General features: G+C 37.5%; 1 protein-coding gene across 1 annotated transcript; it reads right to left on the bottom strand.

The window, feature by feature from the left end:
- Positions 1 to 6378: 6378 nt before the first annotated feature.
- On the bottom strand, positions 6379 to 12962 carry LOC105047467 (probable NADH kinase). The gene is made up of 5 exons (XM_010926397.3): positions 12732 to 12962; positions 7683 to 7928; positions 7396 to 7476; positions 7070 to 7221; positions 6379 to 6988 (listed from the first exon to the last, which is right to left on the bottom strand). Exons 1-5 carry the CDS (start codon positions 12846 to 12848, stop codon positions 6622 to 6624), a joined length of 963 nt encoding a protein of 320 aa, XP_010924699.1. The 5' UTR covers positions 12849 to 12962; the 3' UTR covers positions 6379 to 6621.
- Positions 12963 to 17495: the final 4533 nt, after the last annotated feature.

Below are 17495 nucleotides of genomic sequence, written 5' to 3' on the forward strand. Positions count from 1 at the left end.
AAGAAAAAAAAAATAAAAAAATTATTTTTAAAAAATTAATAATTTATTAATAATAATAATAAGTATTAAAAAATAATAATGATAAATAAAATAAATAAAATATTTAAAAATATTTAAAAATAAATTATTTTTTGTAATGAAAATAATTAGATTTTTAAAATAATGATAAAATATTATTTTTAAAAAAATAATTTTGAAAAATGTGAGGAGGGCACTAACAGGAGGGGCCGGCCCACAGGCTGAATGGGCTAGACTGGCCCACCTATGGGCCAAATGGGCTAACCCATGGGCCTGGCCCATTTTTAGGGCCAAATGAGAGCCACGGGAGGTGAAAGGAGACCATTTATATGCATGGTTTAAGCATTATAGGTATGGCGCCAGGAAGAAGACGATCATGTTCAAGTTTTCAGTCTATTCCTGAGGATGAGCCTTCCTCATTTCCACTGTTGCACCATCGGAGCTGTCAGAGGGTGCTACAGAGATGGATCCGAGTGATATTTTAATATTTTTTATATAATAAAATTTGATTTTAATTGTATCTGTTAGATTTATAGATAGCTATCATACTAATGATTTATTCATTATTATTTCAAGCCATTCTTTGCAAGTGGTGAGGCGAGGACGAGGTCCGTCGAAGAACCTTATCTTGGAGTGTTGGAGGCACGAGCACAAGGGACAGTATTTTCGTATCGAGATTCCATCCGACTTCACCACGCCCATTAGAGGATGGTGCGAGTCATGACAGACTGAGTTGGGCATCATATGCCGTAGCTATCCCCTATGACACTCTTCGCTCGCCATATAGAGCAGATGATAAGTAATTTCTATTTAGCATATTTTAACTCTTTAACTATTTAAAAAAAATATTAATTATTCTCAAATTACGGAAAGATATAGAGAGTGGCGAGTTTTCTGATAGGATCGAGATCTACCAGCGGATCCACTAGCGACGATCAGGAGAGTGGATGGTGGGAAGCCAGGAGCTTTATGTAAATTTTTTTAACTATTTTTTTCATAGGTATTTTGATTTTCAGTACAAACTTAGAATAGTTATAACTTTAATTTTCAGGATCGTATGATAGAGATTAGATCCCAACCTATCCCTAAGGAGTCGACTAGTACTAATTATTTCAAATACAGATGAAGTGAATGGCACAAATGGAGCAGATGATGGAGCTAATGAGATAGCAGCAGATCGGTCCGTCGTACTCTACCCATTCTCATTCTCTAAATACTGATGTTTGACGGCCAGTGGCTTATTATTATTATTTTTATTTTTATTTTGGATCTGTTGTAATTATTAAATTAAATTTTTTATAATTATATTTTAATATAATGAAATGATCAAATTTATTTATGGATTTATTATGTAAATTTTTTATTTTTATTTTATAGATTATAAATATAAAATAGTAAAAAATATAAATTAAAAAATATATATTTATAAATTATTTTTTAAAAAATTATATTTTAATTAGCGATGGAATTATTGGTGATGGAATATCCATTGCAAATAACCTTATTTACGATGGAAGATTTTCATCACAAATAATTTATGTTTTAAATTTAATTTTTTTTAAAATTATTTACGATCGAATATTTTCTTCGTAAATATTTTTTTGTACGATGAAAATAAAATTTGCCTTAAATATGGCTATTTGGGATGAAAATTTCCATAAAATATAATTTATTTTTTTAAAAAAATATTAAATTTATTTATTAAATTATTGATGATGAAAATTTTCTTCGTAAATAATTTTATTTACGATGGAAATGTATTTTCATAGTAAAATCATTTATTTGCGATAAAATTTTTTCGTTACAAATAATTTAAAAAAAAAAAAAAAATTGATGAAAATTTTTCATCATAAAAAAATATTATTAGGGATAAAAAATTTTATTCCATCATAAAATATTATCTGCGATCCCATTTTTCGCGACTAATTATTAGCGACGAAATTATCATCGTAAATAATTATTTACGACATAAATTTAGTATTTGTGATATTTTTTTTGTGTCGTAAATATTCTTTTTTATTGTAGTAGCTCCCGACCACCACCATTTGGGCATAGTGGACCACGATGGCACCATCTATCAGATCATAGCTGCAAGGTAGCGGGATCCACAGCTTCTGCCCCACCTCAATCCACGATAGCTGGTGCCATTAGAGCAGGAGCAGAGGAAGTGGCTGTGAATGGTGGAGTTGGCATGCATGATGATGGAGTGGGTGGAGAGGGAAGGCCGTTGCCGTCGAGAAAGGTGCGGAGAGAGCGAACCTAGAAGAGGAACTTGACGGTGGCATAGGTGGTGGCGTTGGAGAGCACCTCCGATTGATGCCTCACCATCTCCTTCGCCTCCAGACCTCTGGTTCTTTCACCTTCGACAAGCCTTTGTGGTCAAACTCAGCCTTAGCATTGTCTTCCGAAAAGCGGCAGTGCAAAGAAGAAGAAAAGGAAGGGGAAAACAAAACCCTAACCATGATGAAGACCTGGGGTATTAGTGAAATACAAGGGGTAGTGTGGCGCAATCGAGAATTGGTGAAATACAAGGGGTAGCATGGCGTGTCATCCATTATGGGATTTGATGCGGTCCAATTGCACCTCATGCAATACAAAGCGGAGGCAGGTTGCTGTGATGGCTAAGATCATGGGATCCGAGGAATTGAGAAAGAAACACGCTAAATAGAAGGAGCCTATTTGTCCATTATTCAATCTATTTAAATGGCTTAGCTAATGATATACTAGCTAATTTGGTCCAATCTAAAAATTATATGGGTTAAACGGGTTAAGCGGGTTAAATGTCTAAAATCTGAATCCAATCCAAATAATAAATAGATTAAACGATCGATTTATTTACGATTCAATTATATTTAATTTAAATTCAAACTTAATTATAATGAATAGAATATAGATCGAATTGATAGATTGGATCATATTTTGCCACCTCTATTTATAATCCACGCCTAAACCATAACTCACCAGATCATTCATTTCGTGAATCTTAAAACGCTATGGACGGCAGTTCGGCGTTGACGCACGAGACTCAACCCTAGGCTGAACCAAAGAGGAAGTCACCCGTCGCCCGTCGGCCTGTGTCCCCGCCGTCGCCTCTTGGACACGGCTCCCGAATCGTCGTCACACCTTCTCCTCTCTCTCTTCCCGTCCCGTCTTCTCGTTGCTCTCCTCTCCTCGTTGTTACGCCTTTCATCACGTTCTATCAGCCAACGATCGAGAGCTCTTAACCATCGATTTTTGAATCATACTCTCTTCCATCCCCACCTTAAATTTAAGCTACTTGGATGGGCTTGGGATTTCCTTGTGCTCCTATTCTCATTTTGGGTAACAGATATCGGATTCTGGCTCCCAATTTTGCTTTGAGACTAGTGTGGGGTTTGGGTTACATGAACTATTCTGTTACAACTGCCGTAGATTTCGTGGTCAAGGTAATGGTTCAAGGTAAGTATCCAAGCTTCATAACGGCTTCTTTTTTTTTTTTTTGCCCCCCAAACGTTTACGTGAACTCTTTCACCTCTTCTTGCTCCAATTTTGTTCTTGCTTTATTTATGATGGCTCGCAGCAGCTTATAAATTACAAAATAGCAAAATGTTCTAACTACAAGCTGAAGAAAAAACATATGGAAGACGTACCAGAAATGCTTTCTCCTTGTGTGCTTTTTTTTCCCCAGTCTTAATCCCTTCAAATTCTGTGCAAGGATGTGAGGACTTTTGTTCTTGTCTTTTAAGTTCATGGTTGGAACGATTTACTAAATGATGTTTTGGGACATTGCGCAAGGGCTTTGAGCATGCATGGTGTTCTGAGATGCAATGAAAACAATAATGATCATCCCTTCTGATGGCAGTTCTGTATTTGTTGAGAGACATGCTTTAACCTCGTGGAATTGTATGCTTTTCCTGCATTTATGCTTGCGCATTTGATATTTTCATTTAACATTGATTACTTTTTATAGAATTTCAAGAGTTGCCAAATGATGCTGGGATATTGCGCAAGGGCTTTGAACATCGCATGGTATTGTGTGATGCAATGAGATAATGTCATGGCCATCCCTCCTGATGGCAGCTCTGTTTTCACCATATTATTTTTTCTACTAAGAGTTATTTGACCTTTATCTTTGTTAATTTCTCGAGACCCCTCCTCTGCTTCTGCGTCAATTTCTTTGTGCAGCATTATACAACCTCACGAATGGAAATAAATCACTTTGATTTTTTTTTTCCTTTTATTTTTGGGTGATCTAAAACAATATTATAAAACCTTATAGATAAAGTATCAATAAAACAAAGATTATGGTAAACAAAGCCCAGGACATGTTTATCTCTTTCACATCTACTGTCATTGTGCTTGATTTTTCATCAGACTTTTTCAGAATCTGATATTTAAGCGGCCATTAAAATCTATTGCTTATCAGGCGCTCCAAAATTTTGTGAGATATTGCGTTACTTGAGCTTATCAAGGTCTGTTCACTATTTGTAACCTGATCTGGTTTCTGTTTTGTATATTCCTGTAAGTGGTCCAGCATACAAGGAGGGCAAAACAAGATTAATTAAAGTACACACTGTTTCTCTACCACACTGACCAAGGAGCTTTATCTGGTTCTCTCATGATCTCTGATTGCTCCTTAACCAGTTCTCATGACAAAAATAGCTCTTGTTTTCCACTTCTTCTATTACAGTGTCTATTTATTAAAAGAATGGGAGCATATTTGGAATTATGTCATGCTCAGATCCTCCTTGAAGTTTATGTTCGAACTTGCTTTGTTGTTCCATGATCAAGTTAACCGGTGTACATTGCTGCCGGCCTGTAGAAATCTGGTTTTGAGTTTTCACCTGGTGGAATCTGGAATATGCAGTGGTTTATGCACTCAAGTATTGCTTCTGGTCTATAAACTTTGCTTGGATCAACTTTGGTTTGTTCCTAATCCTAGTTCTGTTAACTTCACCTTCCATATCCTTGTAAGAAACATTTGATGAATGAACAATTGCAAGTATCAGATCCAGTGCTGGAAAGATGTTTCATCACAAGTATAGCTTCTTGTAAGATCTCAGGCCTTACCGCACTTTTAAAAATGGCTACTGATTGGCTGCCCATGGATGCTCCTATAGTCCTATTCCTTGTGCACCTGGCGGGTCAGCAGTGGCGACCCGCCTGCCCATGGGCGCGCCCGCCCTCATGATGTCCCCCCAAGGGTTGAACCTGGGTTCGATGAGGCCAGCCCTCATCTCGAGCCAGGATGACTAGTACAAGATATAAACCGAGGAGCTCAAGGAGTCAAGGCTGCCGACTACTGGAAGCAGCATGGGAAGGGGTTTGCACTGGATGTGGCCGAGATGGACATGAAGCTCCAGGCTTATTTTCCATGAAGGGTCTTGGGTTGGGTCTGGTCTGGTTGTCTTTCGGCTTTGTTTTGGAGTGTGATGTGGTGGGTTATGGTGATAACTGTTTTGCAGATGAAGTTGTAGGTTGTTTGTGTTATGTAGTTGATGCTAGGGAACCTTATGGCATTTGCATAATTTGATAAATAGTGTCCTTGATATATCATAAGGGCATAGGTTGTGGTATTTATCTAGTTTCTTTGGGCAATGATCTATGGTCATATTAGCTCCATTTGAAAGCTATTTTGGCATGATCTGTGGAACATCTCTATGTTTATTTGCGGATGGCAGCTGCTAGAGTGATCAAGATTTTGTTTGCTGTGGCGGCCCCAAGTCAGTGGAAGGTTGGGAAGGGTTTGGAATCCCCTAACGGTTGGATACCGTGTCGTGAAATGGTGCTCTGGATTTCTGATTAGCCGGGGTAAAGATTCAGCCAAAAATGCTGCCCATAATGGAGTAAGACTATCACATCGTTACTATTTTAAAGCCATCCCATCCACTGGCATCTGGTATCATAATATGTTTTCTTGTTTTCTGAAAGACTTGGTCTTCATCTCTCCCTGCGAATAATCTCTACGAATTCTTCTTTAGTTGACTAGCATATGATATGGTGGAACCTCATTGCCAATATAATATATTGGCGAGTCTTCTATCGAAATTCAATACCAAACTATAATTTAGATACAATAAGGTATTGAAAATTTAAGTCTCATAAAATCAATTTTAGTAATTAGAGAAAGAAAAGCCTCCCAGAGGATAAAATGTTTCTCCACAGCACTGACTTTTATGGTTCTTCTGCAGAATGGCAATCATGTTAAGATGTTATCGATGCCATGGGTAATCATGTTGGGACGGTTATAGCACAACTCTGATGTGGCCCCATGAGAACCCAGCCAATGGTAACTAAACGAAACCTGTTAGATAGCAAAGAAGAAGGTTCTCACGATCACTAGCAGTCAAGGTTATTTTAGCATCATGAAAGCCATGTTAATTCATGAAATAAAACTACTAACATCCTCTGCAGATATCAATGATATCAGAAGGGATGTAGAACCAATATGATGTTCTGGAGAACATTAGGCCACACCATGAGACAGTATTTTGAGTTTGCAACAAGTTACATGAAACATACTAAACTGATGATGTTTGATTCTGATGTGGTCCAAAAGGAGTTGAGTTCGAAATTGAAGCAGGGCAGTTCATCAAATATATGATACTCCAGTATGAGGACATACTATCTTGGCAGACTTTCAGGCAAATAAACTTTCAAAACTGGAGCCTCTCTTGATATTTCGATTGTATCTCCATGCTGAATTGAATAAAACACATGTGAACCATCAACATATATAACACCTTCCTGACAGTACCAGACAACATGCATCAACTCATCAGGCCTAATTAAGCCATGCATCAATGGGGGGTCTGCAGCTCTAGATGAAATGGGCTCTCTGACCATATACTGAAGGTCTTGAGTATTAATAGGCATGGGAAAACCTCCAGCTGAAAGCATGGCGGCTGTGGATCCTGCAGCAGTGGAGATGCGGAGACCACTTGATCGGCAGTTGACCAAATTTGAGTCCTTTATGCTGTGGCTCCTAACTCTGAATTAAGAATGAGAAAGATCTTATGATTACAACATAATCTCTAGATAAAGGTTTGCTGGTGTTAAAAAGACGTCATACCGAAATGAGAACCGAGATACTGTTGCTGGACAAGGATGCGCAACAAGAATATCATTCAGAGCAGATGTTGGCATCAGATTACCATTTAAGTTCACTGATATCCTTGTGAGTTCAGAAGGATGTTTATGACCTTCCAGAATTTCATCCAACACCTGGAAAAGCTCTACAGGTCAAAAAGAGGAGAAAATTGTAGGAAACAATAAAATAACAGAGTACTCTAAGTATTATAGATGAATCTTTTTTGGTTATTGGTTTCAAGTGATAATAGGAAAATAATGTATCAAACAACACCCTGAATAGACCCTTTCCAACCACATGGCGTTTACCTGCTCAAAGCTTTTTGCAGTTGCAGCACAGAGATAGCCTGTGCTTCTTCTTGCATCAAACTCATCGCTGAACTTGTCAACCTGCATAGACAGAAAGAAGCCAACCCTAAAAATATAAGCAAACACTATCACCATAAACAGACTTCTCCATTACAGAACAAGATGTGGACTAATTCAAAACAAACTGATAGAAGACCAACAGAATTGGCAGAAACTATCATGATTTATCCTATATTACCATTGAACCCATTAAAATTTTACATATTCCATCCTGTTAGTACACAAACCTCTTCAACTTGTGTAGGGTCTGAGTTGACTCCTAGAACTGGAATTGAGTCATCCAGAAAGTGACTGGCCTGTAACAAAGTGCCATCCCCACCGACGGTGACCACAAGATCTGCATGATGAATTGGATGGGACAACTTGTTGCGCATCACAGGCTCCCAATCAAGACACTTTCGCCGCAAAACATCCTGACAAAAGTTGATTGTGTCCTTATGAACCCTACATCTGTCATCCAAATAGCTTAAGATCTGCGCAAGGACAAGACAATGGAGAAGCAACAGGAGTTACAATGAATTTAAATACAATGGCAATGCTAGAAAACATCTTTAGTAAGCTAAAATGCATAACTGCATCAAATATGAATTACAAGACAAGTGCAGTGCGCCCCATATACATGATCATAATGTTTCTCTAGTCAAAGGCCATCTGAAATGATACTATAATATGCTACATTTTCAGGGGATGCTCTGTGATATCGTCCAACCTAAAACATTTAATCCTTATTCTCTGAAGTAGCATAATAACATAACATGCATCTTACATATGCTATTGTAGATACAAGAGCATTTTAGAATCTGAACCATGCTGTACACACCCGTAGAATTCTTTCATGCAGAAAAGTAAAGTGTATGGAAGCATAACTCCAATAGCTATTGGATGTAAGCCACATGGCTCAGTCCACGTCAATATAGAGAGAGGAGTCACACCTGGAACATATCTAGAAAAGATTGTGTGAGTTTGATCTAAGAGCTGTATCAATTTCCCTTCCCTTCCAACTCAAGTTCATCCTTCTGCTTTCTCTCAGAAGTTTCTGAATCTTAACTCTAGCTCAAGACGTTTTGCTTGATATTGTCAAGGTGGCCAGGCAATCACAAATGATGGGAATAATTAACATCCTAAGACAGGTGGTGAAGAGGCGGACTAAACAGTCTCCGAGAATCCTAGGCAAGGGAAAATTAAGGGAAAAAGGAGGTGAGGGAGGAAAAGGATAAAGGGATCAGAAAAAGAAAAGAATGTAGGAGAAAGAATAAAATAGATAAAGAGAGGAAGAACAGATGGAAGTGAAAGAAAAAAGAAAGGAAAATGGAAAAAAAAATTATCCATCAATTTCATACTAGATACTCAAAATCAAGTATTAAGATGCAAATATTTTCAAATAATACAAAATTAATAGCTACAGTTAAGCATATAATAACCATAACACATAAGCAGTATCCCGTCTGTCCGATCAACCTGATATCCATCTGATCAATCCTTTTCACCTTCCACTCCTAATAATTAATAGTACATATACGATGCACATTATTATTGACAATAAAGACTTGATTAATAGATATTAATGTGTTTTAAAACACGTTTTCAAAGTTTTAATAAATACCTATTATTTCTTACACAAGCATCTAGCAGGGTCACCATGACAACAACGGTTGTGGTCCCTATGGATAAGGTGCTGGGAAATTTGAAGGGCATGAGGAGTCTTGCAAACTTAATGTTACAACATAGCTAATTGAATGATTATTGGTATTAGAGGAAGGTCTTGTTAAGGGCGCCAAATAGAGATCGAAGGTCAGCATATTTGAAAAATATGCGGGTTCAATAAAGGAAGACTCAGACCATCCCTTGCACGGGGTTGGCCAACAGTGAGTCTGAAGAGATAGTGTGAAATAACAAAAGGTGTGAACAATGCCATTAAGAAGTCATCATGAAGCAAGCTCCCCACTATGCAATGCACTAAAGCAGAATTTTGGAGGATAAAGTCCATGTCAGCATAAGACAGCCCAAGCTTTAAAGACACGAGCAGAAGATAACCAGGGTAAGTAACATACGAGGAGCATAGTCCAGCAGTTTGAAGAGACAGAATAATCTTCCTTGGAGAAAATATACAAAAATCAAAATTCACCCTAGAACGTAGGCTTTTCAGCAAAACTGTCTTCCAAGTGTTTCAAAGTAAAGGGAAAAAACCAAGCAATAGATTGAATCTGTCAAGCTTCGAGATGATGTTTGCACAGAGATTTTACCTCGCCAAAAGATGCAATGTGATGGTGTTGCCACAAACAGGAAGACATTGCAACTAAATCTCAATCTAGCATCACATGGAAAGATTTAACAAAGGATGATATAGCTCATCCTGGTAATTTTGAGCGCTAGGAAAGCTAGGACAAAAACACAAGCCATAAAGCAAGATCAAGATTACATATATATATATATATATAATGCAGAAAAAAGTAACTTATTTGTCCAAGGATTACTGGTTGCTTTTCTACAGTATAAACAACAGCCTTAAATGATGCAATTTTTGCTGAATGGGACTGTTTCTTCATAAGTTAAACCCAGAAGGCCTGCAAACCTTTTCACTACCAAGAAGAGAAGGCCTTAAGCAGAGTGGTAATTGTACCAACAATTAACAAGACAAAAATTTAAAACTTGCCAAAAACAAGCAACTTGGACAAGACCAAAATTTAAACTTGCCAAAAACAAGCAACTTGGACATTTCAGGACAAAACCTTCTCCTCCGTTGAATAACCAATGCCTTAGTTTGTCCTAGAGAAGACAACTTGATCATTTTAGACATCAGTTACATTGCTGACAGTCCCATCAACAGCTTAATGTACAGATTGGGTTTTCCACCAGGCCAATCTGTGCCTTGCTTGGCCTAAATGTATGTGCAATGTACATAAAACCACCAAAAAAATATAATACAAGATCATACAACACTGAAAAATATCAAAAAATCAGCAGATATTAAATGCAGCGCAGGGCTAGTAGAAGATAGATGTCATCCATATAAGTTGCATTAGGTGCACGGACCCTGAATCAATTCATTACACGAAACACTATTTCATCCTGAACAACTAAAGGAAGTGAGCACTGAGCAGTACAGTCTAAAAACAAATCTAAGAATTTAACATCCCTAAATAATCTTGGATATTTTACTAACAGACAATTTCACAGATTCAAAAACCTGTTGCACCTTACATAGGCTGACTTCATGCAAGCTAGTCACTGACATACATGAGATGTCCAACCTGGTATTAGGCATAGATGGGACAGTTCATTGCTCTTTTGTGACACAGCCTTTAACCTTTTTTTCTTTTCCTTTTCCCTTTTTTCCCCCTTATTTGTAACAGGTGTGAACTCAGTAACCACAAAGAGAGCCAAAATATGCACAAAGGAATTACATCTCCAGTTTTCTTGATTGTGATCTCATGTAAGACCAACTCTAAATAATTTTTTTGTCCATTGGAATCACCTCAATTTTCAAGCTTTATTAATATGATACACTTTTCCATTTCAAACACAAAAAGATCTTTCATTTCAAACTATTTTGCATGACTTTATGAGTCAGCATAGAATGATCATTCTAAGAAACCAAACAACTAGCACCACAAACGATGAGGTTGCTTAAATCATAATAAAGGGACAGAACAACCGCTCATTGGTGAAGAATAAAATATATACCTCACCATTTTGGGCTACATCTGCATCCAGCATGCAAACAGTACAAAGAGAGATTTTGCTGCTCCAGGATACAGAGGAAGCATGAAAATTGCATGGTAAGATTTTTCAAAGATTACTATAGTCCCCTAAAATAAAAAACAACAGCAAGTGCTTTCAGAACTTCATCAAGAGTTTTCACAATGCTTGGTATGCCTTTTGGATATTGATCCTGAAATGAAGTTCACCACAAATACCCCATTTACATCTCTCTCTCTCTCTCTGTGTCTCTGTGGGATGTGCCTTTGCCTGGCATCATCATCCATGATCCATCCCATCAACACATCTTCATTGATTATTTCTCTCAACATTTCTATATATATATATATATATATAACCATCAGCATGTTTTTCACCATCAAACTTCATATATATAACCCATCAGCATGTTTTTCACCATCAAACTTCTTTCACCCAGCATGCTTTCACTGCCAAATACAAAGCCTAAGACATTGGAAGACATCGACTATCCACACAACCTGTAAACAACCTCAAACTTAGATTCCTATGTATAATCCTCGAGCAGAATATTCTATCCTCCATCCCCTTTCCATCTATGAGAGTTCAAAATGTCGGCACCACCATTTTCAACTATCTTTTTTATTGCCCCATTCTATTTTCAATTTGTTGAAAAATTGCACTTAACCAACAATTACATAAATAACTGCTTTTAGGAACCAACAGAAATTCTATGATTTGTATAAAACTAGCATTTTGGTAGAAAATAAGTAGCTAAATGTTACCAGCTATAACCAAGACACAGATAAAAGTTCTCATGCCTACTAATTAAATAGGGACAAGGCTCATGGAGGTAATTCTAATTTCCATTCATGTTTTAAAGCACTAAATTACAAATGAATGAAAATATGGAAAATGTGATTTAAAAAAAAATCAAACATATATTTTCATATATAAAATAGAGTAGGAGAAACTAAGAATTTCCGGAGAGCATATCAAGGTTTGGAGAGATAACATTGTGAAATAGTTCATACATAGGGCAAACACTAAACTTTGAGCATGTGTTCTTCAACAAGAATAATACTTCCTGTTCCCCAGAACATATCCGGAATGAGCCGCAAACCAGATATTTCTCCCAGCTGTTCGGGAAAAAATGGCATGCACAAAGCTTATTGTGCTCGTAACCTTCCATGATGTCGCAAACTCTACTTTCTCACCCACTGCACCAATTTCATTGTTATTTTATAGTTGTCGCATTCACACCCGCACCTAGTGATCATCCACGACGGAAACATTTTTAAAAATTGTCAGGCATAGCTTCGAAAACATCTCCAATTGCACGTATATTCACAAATACTCATAGTTAGGCATCCACCTTACAAATCCACCATTCTTTGAACAACAGCGCTGCACCTTTTTTGCAGTAACAAATTCCATTCAACTTGACCGTAAATAGAAGAAATAAGAAAACGTCAGAGGGTATTATTGTGCTGATTAATGGTGGAAAGTGAAAAAGAATAAAAAGAAGTGATCTTTTACCCCTCACCGAAACCTATGGATCCATGGATAGAAGGAAGCGAACTCGTTTGAGGCCTTACCTTGGGGTTGACAACGCGTGGGAGAGGGGAGGGGAGGGGGCCGTTGGCCTTGGGGCTGGCTCTCGAGGGGTAAACGTCGAAGGGCTTCAACAGCAGGAGGACCCGCCGCCTCGACATTGGGTAGGGGCACGGTTCCGCTTTCCCGCTTTCTGGAGAACTTCCGTGCCTGGGAATTTCTCGCCCAGCGAGGGGAGTTTCGGCGTGAAGAAGGGCAACGGACCCATCCAAGGGCTCGATTGGACCCAGAACGGAATAATTGGGCTCAAACTACTTTGAAGTGAGGCAAATATTGATTAACCAGCTAGCGGCTGTAACGTAGGTTCCAACTATCCGGTAAGCGTTTGATCGCAATCGAAATCGATTAAAATAAATATTAAAATTAATTAAAATTAAAATTAAAATAATAAATTTTTTAAAATTTTTAATTTATAATTAAAATTAAAATAAAAAATTAATTTTTTTTAAAAAAATAGAATTGAGTTTCGAACCATTTCATTCGTTTTCCAATCGAAATCGAAATAAAACCCTTCCAATTAAATAATTGAAATGGAAGTTATTCATTTTCATTTCAATTTTAAATTTAATTTTTTTAATAAAATATTCTTAATCTAATTTTTATTTATAATAAAAAAAACTTACCACGTGAGCTTTTACTGTTGCACCTTGCAAGATTTGAGGAGAATTATTCAACACTGCAACTCGTAAGATTCATGTATAGTTGATGTGCAGTATTGTTCCTGCTTATAAAGAGTATTTTTATTTTCCGAACTCATAATATCTGAGTCATAATAAAATAATTTTATCATTGTGCTGCCGCTTATCCTCTTCCATATATTAAAAATATAAATATATAATATCCAAGTCATAATAAAATAACTTTACCATTGTGTCGTCGCTTATCCTCTTCCATGTATAAAAAACATGAACATAAATTTAAGTCCAATCTAAATTAACATGGAGAATTTGAGTTTGTAGGCAAGGGGGACGTCGGTTACCCAAGCAATAAAGCTGAGGACGGTGTTCTCCCTGTTGCCCAGGTCCAAGCCATCTTTAATTTGATGGGTGGTAGAAAGGAGAAGATGCCACCTCAATGGAACACCCCTTTAACTGAAAAGTGACCAAAAGATTTAATTGACCAAAGTTTTTTTTTTTTTGGTAAACAGTGTTACCAGTGGCTATATATTAGTAAAATAGAAAGAGTACAAGTATGAGTGGCTGTACAAGTATGATTGACCAAAGTTATAATGAAGCACTTGAACCCAGAGCTTATCTGCATGGTTAAGAACAGTAAGAACATGCTTACATTAAGAACAGGCTAAGATCTCTACACACTTCTATTGCAAGAGTCAGAACCTCCCAGTTAACATAATGCAACTCCTTAAAGGTATCATTGTCCTGAAGAGAATTCCTAAGATAGAATAAAGCACCGAAAAACAAGTCAAGCAATAATTTGGAATAGTATTAAGGATACTATTGGCAAGGCTTATATTACAAATCAATGAATCATCGTGTTTCTAGCCCATAAGGCTAGCATTGACCATGTCAAAAATAAAATACAGGTGCGAAGAAAGAAATCCCTGCAATCAAAACATCCAAGTAAACAGGTAAGGACCCTTATAGGAGAAACTTTATTTTATAGGATACATAATCATAATATTTTTAGCTATTTAAGATTGATTTTATGGATCTTTATTAATCAGGTATTCCCACTTAGAGTCATCTTTGATATTATTCTAAGTCTCTCCGTATTCTTTTTCACAACCTCTATCTATTTCATCTTATGTCTTCCTCTCAGTTTCTCACCATCAAGACAAATCAAAGTACCTCTCTGTTTCACAGCCTCATCAAATTTTTGTTGTGCATATCTGTAACATTTTAATCAATTTTTCATTACTTTGTTTTTAATTTCTGCAACTCTTATAGTTCCATTAGTATTTTTTTTTCTTGTTTTTATTCTTTATACTTTACTGTATACTCATTTTGATATGTTCATTTATGCTATACTGGACCTATTTTTATTTTGATATTAATACTAGTATATTTCTTTATTGCCCAAAACTCCGAGCCATACAATACGATAGATCTTGTTATTATTTTATTTTTTTTAAAAAAAATTTTTTGGATATTTGCCCATCAGGTAATATTCTAGATGTGCCTCTTTACTTCGTTCAGCTAGCTTTAATTTTGTTATATAGATCTTCATCCATGTCTTTATTATTTTGTAAAATAGAAATTGAGTAACAAAAATGATCGCCCTGTGATACCTTTTGGTCATTAATTTTAATTGGTATCATATTTTTATGCTCACTAAATTCATACTCGAGATATAATGTCTCTATTCTACTAGTCTTTTTCTCTAATATTTTTCTCCAAAAAGTCTCCTAGGCCAATAATTACATTAAAAGAACAAGTGACCAATGAGTTTATGGAACGGATGGCTGTTGATTTGTTGACTTTACAATCAAGTGATCCCTAAAGGAATGCATCCATAAATAAATTTGTTGCACCTATATGTATGTTGAGCACATTTTTTTCCTGCAGTGAAACTTAGTTGAACTTATAATAGTTGCACATACAATGAATCTAAAAGATTTTTTTGAGATGTACATTTGAACATGATTTGATAGTTTTATAATAAATAAAACTCTATTTTTAATAATAAATATAGAAATTACATGTTATTAAAGTGGTATCTCAGCAGAACGGGTCTTTATTTTCAATGATGTAATCCAAAAGAGGTAGATGCATTGAATCATCCCCTTCCAACTCTCTTTTTTTTTGCAAAAAAAAAAAAAACACAGAAGTTGCATCAATCCCTCTTGCTACATAGCAAAAAATTTTTTGATGCGTAGACAATAGAAGCCCTATAACACTATTTAGGAAATTAATCTACAATAATATTCGTATGCGAAGCGGTTGTAAGGATGCACATCATGTGCCACGCTTTTTTTTTTTTTTGATCAAAATAAATTATTTATATATATCTAACATGAATATATTCAAAAACATCAAAAAATAAAGTATCTCTAAAAAACCTAAACCTCCCTCCCTCCAAAATCTGCCGAATATTCCTCAATAACTATATAGTCTTGTTGGGATATACCGACTGACCCCCATACGCCGACTTACCCTCAGACCGGTCTAACCGACGACCGACGGATGACTCCGACCGACGTCCGACTCTACCGACCGCACTGATCGATGATTGCCGATAGTAGCTGCCGACATTATCCGACTGAAAGAGTGTCAGCGGGGCAGACCCATTCTGTTCCCAACCAGCCGAGCGGTGGAGCCCAAATCACCGACTCACTGTCGGAGGCGGCAGCTGACGTCCGACCTCAGCGAGGCATTAAACCGGCCGACGGTGTCTCCGGATCATCATCCGACATCCCGACAGCCGAATACCGACGTATGGTCGGTCAGCCCGCCCAAGAGCCGTACGATCGCTATGGACTGTTGTCTTGTCAAGGACATGCTGTGCAGTCGTCCTAGGATATTGTCCTGCCGAAGACATGGGTTCGTTCTGACAACCCACGGCGATTTGACAGTCTCTAGCGATTTGACAACTCTCCCATTGTCTGCACCATTAATGACGGCGCCATACCGCGCTCTACTATAAAACGGAGAAGGCAACAGTATTCGAGGAGGTTCTCTCAAAACCCCAGAACTCCCCTCTCTCTCTCTTTCGCTGAGCTCCTTGATTCTTTTCTACTATTGCCTAGTATTCTCTCTGACTTGACCATCGGAGGGTCTCTGTCGGAGTCACCTCTGGTCAGTGCGGACTTCTTTTGCAGGTGCTCGTTCCCGACGATCAGACGACGAGAGGATTGACCGCAACAAGTCTTTTCTCAAGATGTGCGGAGCATATACTATTAATGTTTAAGCTACATGCAGTTCTGCCCCAAAAATCATAGACTCAAAAAGATGACAATTTCTACCGCCACCAATCTGGAGTCAGTTCCTTGAATCACAAATTCCACCACCATTTCTATCGGTGACGCTACATCCTTATTGGATGGACCAATACGGTCATCGTCAACACCTGCTTCCTGGGCTGGGTCGGCACAAAAACTTGCCATTTTTGTTTTCATCAGTCATGACGCTAATAAAGCCACAACGCATCTGACTCGAAACTGCACGACAATTTGGAAGGGGAAACCACGTGCAGTAGACATGCTCCATAAAATGCCACAACCATTTCACATCGTGCTACAGGCCCAACACGAAAGGTTTTATTTTCTTCACTCGGTCTGAAAACTCTAATTTTGCACCATCTTTGGCATCGCATTGTATACAATGCACCTATAGAGATCCTCCATCGATGCCTGGGACATTCAGTGTATCAATTCAATGGCACACGGAGACTACAATAGCCTACCATATGGATATGGCAATTCATCTATAGAGATCCTCCATCGATGCCTAGGATGGGACATTCGGTGGATCAATTCAGTGGCACACGGAGACTATAATAGCCTACCACATGGATATGACAATTCATCTATAGAGGTCCTCCATCGATGCCTAGGATGGGACATTCATTCATTCAGTGGCACACGGTCCACGGAGACTATAATAGCCTACCATATGGATATGGCTGGTGCAGTAGAAAACCACAAAAGCGCACTCTCAAGCGGCAAATTATATCCGATGTTGTGCGCGCTAACATGATCATGCACATCATGAATCAGCCTGTAAGTTGCGTCCATGCTTCGGGCTCCCGGCAATCCGATGATAAAACGTGTCATAACATGATTGGAAGCC

Source organism: Elaeis guineensis, chromosome 6 (genome assembly GCF_000442705.2).
Source record: "Elaeis guineensis isolate ETL-2024a chromosome 6, EG11, whole genome shotgun sequence".
NCBI lineage: Eukaryota > Viridiplantae > Streptophyta > Magnoliopsida > Arecales > Arecaceae > Elaeis > Elaeis guineensis.

What these genes read in the sequence shown, in the direction of transcription:
- LOC105047467 (XM_010926397.3), bottom strand. Translation starts at nt 12,848, where the DNA reads ATGTCGAGGCGGCGGGTCCTCCTGCTGTTGAAGCCCTTCGACGTTTAC. An exon ending in CACGCGTTGTCAACCCCAAG is followed by an intron (nt 7,929 to 12,731) that starts GTAAGGCCTCAA and finishes GTCCTTGCGCAG; the next exon opens with ATCTTAAGCTATTTGGATGA. An exon ending in CTGCAAAAAGCTTTGAGCAG is followed by an intron (nt 7,222 to 7,395) that starts GTAAACGCCATG and finishes GAGCTTTTCCAG; the next exon opens with GTGTTGGATGAAATTCTGGA.